The 9208-nt window shown below is 30.1% G+C and overlaps 1 protein-coding gene across 1 annotated transcript; it reads left to right on the forward strand.

The window, feature by feature from the left end:
- The first annotated feature begins 280 nt into the window (after positions 1-280).
- LOC106474594 (cyclin-dependent kinase inhibitor 3-like) lies at positions 281-4340 on the forward strand. Its single transcript, XM_013935281.2, has 3 exons — positions 281-342; positions 2770-2992; positions 3322-4340. The coding sequence occupies exons 1-3, from the start codon at positions 333-335 to the stop codon at positions 3362-3364; spliced, it is 276 nt and encodes a 91-aa protein (XP_013790735.2). The 5' UTR covers positions 281-332; the 3' UTR covers positions 3365-4340.
- Positions 4341-9208: the final 4868 nt, after the last annotated feature.

The following is a 9208-nucleotide window of genomic DNA, read 5'->3' on the forward strand; positions in this document are numbered from 1 at the left end:
GTTTTATACATTGTTGGTATTATGCCTGGTTAAACTGTATCGTTTTATACATTGTTGGTATTATGCCTGGTTAAACTGTATCGTTTTATACATTGTTGGTATTATGCCCATAAAGGTGGCTACATGTTTTGCTTACCTCAGAAGTGACTAGAAAGGTACTTATAAATGAAATTCTGTGGTCATGTTTTAACAAGTAATTAAATGTTGTTAGTAGTTTCAAATTATGTGTAGGTGGATATTTTTATACAGTGATATCTGTTCGTTAAGTTTCAGAAAATATATATATATTTTTTTAAGGTTGTCGATTTAAAGACACTCGAAGGAATGTGGACATGGATCTTGGTAAGATTCTTTTCTGTGTTTCAGATTATTCAGATGTTTTTACTGTTTTAATAAGAGGAAATAGGTTATAGTTCAGAGTTATTCTTTTTTTTTTAACAGTTATCTAATAAATAGCAAATACTGTTTCTGCCTGATAGAATCTGCAAACACAGAGAAATGGCTATTAGGAAATGAGAAATGAGTGGTCAATGTTTTGCCCCTCTTTGGAATCCTGATGAATGTCACTTGGCCAAAATAATGGTCACATAATTCCATTTCTTTGTACTTTCATGTGTTTTCAGAAAGTCATACAATTAAGTAACATTTCAGACTGGATATATTGGAAAATGAGTGTGCTGTTTCAGGCCTGAAAATACAGTGATAGAAATACAATAAACCAGTGTGCACTTGATGTTTACTGATTGCACTTCTCTTGTGTAACTGCACCGGATGCAAGGAAACTAGTGTAGTTTAATTAAAACTGCAGGTAAACAACACTTACTCCTCGCGTTTGACATGTAGTAAACAGCCGAGTAAGAGATCACAGTTACCTGTCAAAAGAAGATTTTCAGGCATGCAATTTAGAATATTGGTGCCACTAAACACATATTGTTACTGATACCCCCCTCAAAAAAGGCTGCTTCTGATTATGAATAACACAACAAAGTATCTAGGAAATTTATTAATATTGTCTGTTAAGTTTGTACAAGAAGTCTGTCACATAAAGTTATTGTTAACTTTTATAGTTTGTTTTCATTATTGTACTTGCAAAGTGTAAAGCCATTAGCCATCTGTTCACTGGCTCGATCAAATTGATCACACACCCCACCCCATTATCTGTGAAGCTATACATAATATTTACAACAATTCTGAATTTACTTTGTGTATCTTCAGAAAATTTGGCAAGGTAAATGATACAGGCTTCTTGTACACAGAAGATTAGATATTTTGATAAAGTATTTTTACTAAAGATTTGTCTGTGAATTTACAAATCCTTTATCAAGTCATTCTGAGTGAAAGGTAATTTTCCTGCTAAGAATATAAATACTTCTTTCATCGTACAGTTTTCATATTTAATTTGCTTAAACTCTAGAATCTCCTGAACGAACATCAAAAGATTTTATGGTTTTATTTCCGTACTCTCTATTATATGAGTGGTAATGGTATCTGTCAAACGCAGTTAATCACAGTGGAACCAAACTGGCCATTTCCATAGAGCTAATGAAAATAGCAGGGTCATGTTTGTAAAATGTTTGATGCTTTATTTTACTGAAGTTTTGTTTGGTTAAGCTGTGAAATTTCTCAATTTTTATATCTTAGTTATGTTTGTCAAAAAATATATAACAATAAATCAAATATATACATTAAAATAAGGATCATTAGTACTTACTGCTTAATCAAACTCATTTACGTTTTCCATAAGCATTGTTGAGTGTCACAAGTTTCAAGTATGCATCTTAGAACACAAAAATTGTATTGGTCACAATAATATAATATCCAAAACTACTATAATTTATCTGGCTTTCTGAGTAAACTATTAACTGGTTAAAACAATTCCGTTAACTTTCAGTTAATGGTGGGAAAACTAAATTATGAGTAGTTTATGAGGATCTGCTATTTCTGTTGGTTATAAGCATGTCCAGTTGATTAGCAAACATTCTTGAAAGTCAGAGAAGGGCTTCTTTGGAGGGTTTGACAAAGTTGTAGATAACTTAGAAGGTAGGAGGCTCAAAGTTTAGGTTCTTGCTTCTAATTATGTATAGTTTGTGTTTCTAATTGGTTGAAACTGTAAAAGCTGATTATTGAAGTTAGAAATAAGAAGTTAAAACAAAGATAATACACATAAAATTGGATACAGTTTCCTGCCAAGTTTATTGATATATATTTATTTGACATAATAAAGTCATACTGTAAAGGGTCTTAACATCTCCAATAGAACCAGATCTGATACAATAGATTTCATATCTGTTATTTTTGCTATAGGAACCATATGTGTAGCAATTGAGTATACTTTTATGTTTGGTAATACCATTCATTCATAGCTAAAGTCCCTGATGCTCAGCTACAGTATGTTTCTAGATATATTATCGTTGAAACTTTTCACTTGACAACAGTAAATGACTTAGAATCTTTGACTTTATTTTTCAGAATTTGTAGTGCATACTTGAGGAATTTATAAATTTTGGTAATGAAGTTAGACAAAAACAACCTTGACCTTTATTGTCCAGATAATATAAAAACTATTTCAGTGTGGCTTCATCAGGGCAAGTAGTACAAGAACTGTACCTGTTATACGACTAGCCCTGATGGAGCCACACTGATAATATGTTGGCTGAAATAAAAATATTTTTTTATATAACTATGACATTTGTTTTTTTTTTGACAATATTAAATCAACTAGCAGGTTTAAATAAAAACTATTATTCAACTGTCCTCTTTACTCTTCAGAACAGCTGAAAAGCTTAGAGATTTTGGAAGTATTTGTTTTATGTACCAGTGGAGAATTGAACAAGTACAGAGTTCCAACTTTATTAGAAAAGTATGAACAGCATGGTATTTTATTTCATCATTACCCTTTTCCTGATGGTACACCACCAGAGATCAACTGCTTGATGAAATTAATTGCAGAACTAATCTGCTCACTTAACAGAGGACACAGAGTTTTGATACAGTAAGTATTTATCTAATTTACAGTATCTAGAACAGCAAAGATTTGTTTTTGAAAGATACATACATATGCATGTGTATTTCTCTTGATCCTTTGTTTGTTATATTTTACTCCTCATGTAAGAACAAGCACTGTAAATTAAAAGATAAATTTAATTGGATTTTATCAATAAAAAGGAAAATAAAACTATATGTTCATTAGTTCTTAGTTTAAGGTAAGCCTGGTCAACTGAATGATTGCTGTCAACGTGAATTGCTCAAACAACAGACATTATAAGTAATGGTTAATTTCAGTGTGTTTTTGAGTTATAGTTGTTGTTTTTTTCTTTACAGTTGTTTTGGTGGATTAGGACGATCGTGTGCAGGTAAGTGTTAAATGTAAAAGAGTCTGTAACGACGGTCTTTTGATAGTGTAGCTGTTTTCTACTATTCATCCTTGGTTAATTTACTAAGCAAAAAGTTTTAACACAGAATGAGTATTCATTTACATTAAAAAAAAAAATAGTTGTGCTGAAGTTGATAATTTTTATTTAAGCTCCTAATAAGAAGCCACCATTAACTATTTTGCATAGAACTTCCTTCAACTTGAAAGGAATTCAACTTTGTACCTTAACTTACAAAACATTCTGTGTTACTTCTTTTGTTAAATCAGATTCAAACCATTAATGTAGTGATTAATACACAATACAGTTAGGTTAAATGGTATTTATTAGGTACTTTAGGTCTTGAAAGATAAGTCTAAGTTATTAATCATTTTATTTATATTTTATATACTGTTCATACACACAAATGAAAGAATGATGGGCAACATTTTCAAGAATGTTACTCTACTTTAAAATATATTTTTCATTTCTAACAAATCTGCAAGTGCTCAGAAATCTGTGTGATTCACTTAGAATATATATATATACATATATATATATATGGTTCCTGAGGTTCATGCAAATTCATTAAAAATTTAGGGGGGTCCAACCCATTGTTTGGCAAATTCCCAACTTATCTGAACAGAATATCTAAAGTAACATTGAGAGCAGATGATATGACATGCTTACTGCCACCCCTAAATCTTGTCACGCAGTAACTGGGTTAAAAAAGATGTTTGAGAGCCAGTAGCGAGATTTGCACCATGATGGTATGTAACATGAGATACATGGCTTGCCCTATCAAGCTTGTTGCAAAATAATGCAACTTGTGATTAAACAAGACTGACAAAGATGTATATGTGTGTAATATATGGTATGATATTGTTGTCAGTTTTAGGGAAACAAAACTTGTACGAGTTACAAAAAGGTTATTTGAGTGGAAAAGTTTCATACAGTAACGCTGCACAGTTTTTTAACCAGGCATAATACCAACAATGTATAAAATGATACAGTTTTTTAACCACATGATAAATTAAAATAGCATACATTACTTATCCCTTTCAAGTTTATGTTGTTGAATGTAATTTGAAGTAATTTATAAAAATTTCATTTTATGCCTCAGAGACACCTATCAGACTCTGTTGTCAAGTGTGGATGAAAGTGTAAGAAATTATTCACACTGTAAGTTTGAGAACTTTAATAACTCAAACTGAATTTTCAATATAGAAGCTGAAAAGTCATTACCTTTTCATTGAACCGACACTTGCAGTTCACTAAAGTTCTCAAACCTACTGTGCCTAAAGTTCCACTGGAACAACTGTAGAATTTTATAATTAATTCCTTAAACCTGAGTGGATGCTACCAGCATTCAGTAACATTTATGTCACTCTGGCTGACAACTAATCCAAACCATGTTATTATTCACAAAATCAATAAAGTTGATGTTTTATAAGGTACGGTGATAATTATTAGGAAGTCATGAAAATAATTCCAGCACAATGAGCAACAAATTATGGGTTTAAAGAGTTAATAATGCTAAATCTTGGTACAAGATTTATAACAAACAGTTTTCAAGGTAAGTAGAAAGTGTATGTTTAATTTATCATCTAAGATATAACCACTGAACATTTGATAAGTAATGTATGCTATTGTAATTTATCATGTAAGATATAACCACTGAACATTTGATCAGTAATGTATGCTATTTTAATTTATCATGTAAGATATAACCACTGAACATTTATTATAAACGATCAACCAACTATAACAGTTAGAATATATTGATTAATCAGTTATAACAGACTACAAGTTCATTATGTTATAAACAATCAACCATCTATAACAGTTAGAATATATTGATTCATCAGTTATAACAGACCACAATTATTATAGTTCATTATGTTATAAACGATCAACCAACTATAACAGTTAGAATATATTGATTAATCAGTTATAACAGACTACAAATTCATTGTTATAAACAACCAACCAACTATAACAGTTAGAATATAGTGATTCATCAGTTATAACAGACTACATGCTCATTATATTATAAACGATCAACCAACTATAACAGAATGTATTGATTCATCAGATATAACAGACTACAAGTTCATTATATTATAAACGATCAACCAACTATAATGGTTAGAATATATTGATTCATCAGTTATAACAGACTATATGCTCATTATGTTATAAACGATCAACCAACTATAACAGTTAGAATGTATTGATTAATCAGTTAGGTAACCAATATGTTTATTTTATTTTCATAATTAATCCAATGATATCATACAATTTTACTATCATAGGAGATTTCGGTGAGTCTTAACTTCTGATACTAAACTAACAATACAAAATTATCTTCACAAGTCTAAACATTAATAATAGTGTACAAAAATTAATTTTATAATTTATATGGAAAAATATTAATATAACAAAAGAAAAGTGGAACAGGCTGTTATATACAAAACACATAAAAACCACTTGCTTGCTCCTACTAGTTAATTCTGATTCTCTTGAATAATGTGTTCATCATGTTTTGCATCACAATTATAAATAAGAGTATACACTGTTTGCTGTCTAAGAGAAGTGAAATGACTGCTTCCCAAATGTAAATATATGCAACCAATAAATATGTTTAGCAGTTCTTGTTATCTTATTGAAGAGAACAGTCAGGGAGGACATTAACTGTAGATATTAAAATATGTATATTTTTCAAATGATGTGCTGGAAAATTAATTCATGTTGTGTGTTGATATACTTTACTTTGTAGAGCGATATTAACTATAACGTTTTGTAACTCTTAAGGATCGACCTTTCCGTGATAGGACATCCAGAAACAGTTGCTATTGGCTCATTACCAGGTGGGATTTTGTTTTTAAACATGCAACAAGAGTTAGTTTTTAATTAAAAAGGATTGAATTATAAGTTTCATAGTATTTTGTACAAATATTCTTGTAAATATCTATGCCTTGGTCAGTAAAATGCATTTTCTGTGGCAATATTATTCCTCAGGTGGAATTACAAACATCTGGAAAGGCTGGCTTAAAAAGATTTGTGCTGTTACTGTGATTTAAATTCAATTAAGCTTTTGATAATAGAACATATGGAAATTAAAGGTTATATTTAGTTTGGTTTTAAAGTTCTGGCTGGTTTTGGTGAGAGGAGGGGTGACTGATTGACCTAGTGGCCTTTTACCTATTGGAAATGTTTTATGTTACTATATTTTGGCTGCCAAATTATGGATGTGAGTAAAATTGGCCTACTTCACCTTGACAATCCTGTAAGAGAAAACAACAGCAGTATAATCTCTCTTCAGTGTTATAATGAACATATAGTCTGTTAATTAGCTTCCTTAGCTCATAAGTTACATTTTAGTTTTTATCTATAGAATTAGTTTATGTTTGATCAGAAGTAACCGATAAATACTATCCCTGTTTTGTAAAAACTAATCATTGCACAAGATTAAGTCATAAAAACAAAACTGTAAGAACTCAAGTTTCCAAAAGTGTTTGGGTTATACACTAACTTCAAGCCTAGCTCTTAACTACACATGTTAAAATATCTAATAAGTTCCTGCACATAATGAATTTAAAATATCCTGAAACATCTTGTATGATGCACAGTTAAAAACTTACCAATTAACTTTTAAGGAATCATAACCCTCCTGGAAATCTTCATCTTCTGAGGAGCTTAGCGACATATTTCTTTACAAAAAAAAAAGCAACACAGAAATAAAAGGTTATAATACTGTACACATTTTGCATGAGCAATAACTAGAATGAAGTAACATTTTATAAATGTTTCTGATAACACAAGAACATTCCACTCATTGACGATACAAATTCTATAAGATACCAATCATAAAACAAAAAACATATTCTTCAATTTCATATATAGATAGCATTTCAAAAAATCTTTCATCTCTCATCATCCAGCCCACTTGATGAGCTATGATGATTGACATGGAACAAAATTACTCTAAGGCAATAACTTATGAGAAACAAAGAACAAATTTGAAATGCTATTTCTATATATCTATGATTTAGAACCCAAAATGAACAAATTAAAAGGACTGTGGGAAAAAACAACTGGATTTAATGTGATTTTTAACATAAATTTTAGGCCTGTTAGTTTCTAATTCTAATGCTTTACCAATTTTGACATTTAGATTGTAGCTTCTAAAACGAATAACTACTTTTACATTTTGTTAAAATTTTAAACTATTTTTCCATTGTTCTACTTCTTACAATTTTAAATTAAAGACATCTGGATTGAAAACGTTAGCACTTGTACTTTATATGTCACTATGTTAACCAAATTACTTAAAAAATCAGACAAATATAATTTTAAAAATTATTTGTGGTGACATCTTTCATTTTCAAAAATAACTGAGTATGGGGAAAAAATATGGAGTAGCAATGTCCAATTTAAGTGGGTCCAATATAAACAAACATTAATTTCAATCTATAGTGGCCTACAGGAATGTCGAGAGCCAGCATGGGCCCCGGGGCAAACATCCTCGGTGGGTCCTCTTTCTCTCATTTTTAACATTTTCAAGAATTTAATAAAAAGAAGATCCTAAATTACGACAGTAATGAGCTCATAAACCAAACAAAATCATAGCAGCAGCCGTTTCTACCTCACAGTAAAAACGTTAATAAAGTAACAACAAATATCTATTAAATCTATAAAGTAACAAATACATATTAATTATTACTCAAATTATTATTTCAGTCGTTCTTAATGTATCAAGCGTCTATATGCACAGAAAAGCCAAAAACTATGGTTTTTATCATTAAACGAAGATACAGCTTAAAGATGCTTTGCAGGCTTTACGGTATAACCAGGTTTCATTCTACAGTCTACAGACCACATAGTCTTTTCAATTATTTTTTTTTTTTAACAAAATGGAAGTGCTGAAAATTACTTGGAATAGAAGTCATATTTATTTGGAAATGGAATTTTGAAAAGCCTTCAAGTTCAAAAGTTAAAGAGGTATGTCTGGACACATTTCAAAATTTAAGTTTAATTCTAAATTAATTCATTGAGCGGGATAGAGCGACCCTTTTCCACAGCTTCATGAAAAAATGAGGCTATTTTCAAAGTTTCGTTTTAAGTTATACTCCTTTAGTCAACAGAATGCAGAATAAAAAGAGAAAAAAAAATCCCTCTAACCGCATGTCACCATTCGCCAGTTTACGAAATTACGGTTACTTAATCAACTTCTGACGTTTTGTTATCAATTATTGAATTAAGGAAAGGGTATTAAAATTCTCTACACTTACTTCTTTTCTGTTAAGTTTAATATGTCATATCTCTACAACATTAGCAACGTGTTGACTTTGTTAAACCAGTTAAAATTTATGACAGTCCAAATAAGGAAAAATAACAACAATAATTGAATGTTGAACTGAAACTTACCAAATAATTTGAATTACGTTACGCTAGGCCTACATCGAATTTTATTATAACTTAGCATTTGATTTCAACAGTTTTCGATTTACAACTGGTTAAAACATTCTAAACTAATCTCTAAGGCACCGTAGAGCCATCTGAGCGATATAACAGTTGGAGACTAAAACTGACAAGAGTTGATAAATCAAACTATTTCGAAGAATCTTATTATTATGAAAAATAATAATAAAACATATACATCATTAGTAATTGATTAAATATATAATGAACAACTTACAGCACAATTTTGAATGTATTCGCATTTCTATATAATAAACAGCAATCAGTCCTGTTACCTAAGGCTGATAACATGGACAAAGTATATATAAAAAGAGAAAAAAAGTAGATTATTTGAATAAAAAACGTATTGCTCTTTTTCCTCACCATTCATTCCT

The sequence above is a fragment of the Limulus polyphemus genome, unplaced genomic scaffold, assembly GCF_000517525.1.
Source record: "Limulus polyphemus unplaced genomic scaffold, Limulus_polyphemus-2.1.2 Scaffold7413, whole genome shotgun sequence".
In the NCBI taxonomy this organism is placed as follows: domain Eukaryota; kingdom Metazoa; phylum Arthropoda; class Merostomata; order Xiphosura; family Limulidae; genus Limulus; species Limulus polyphemus.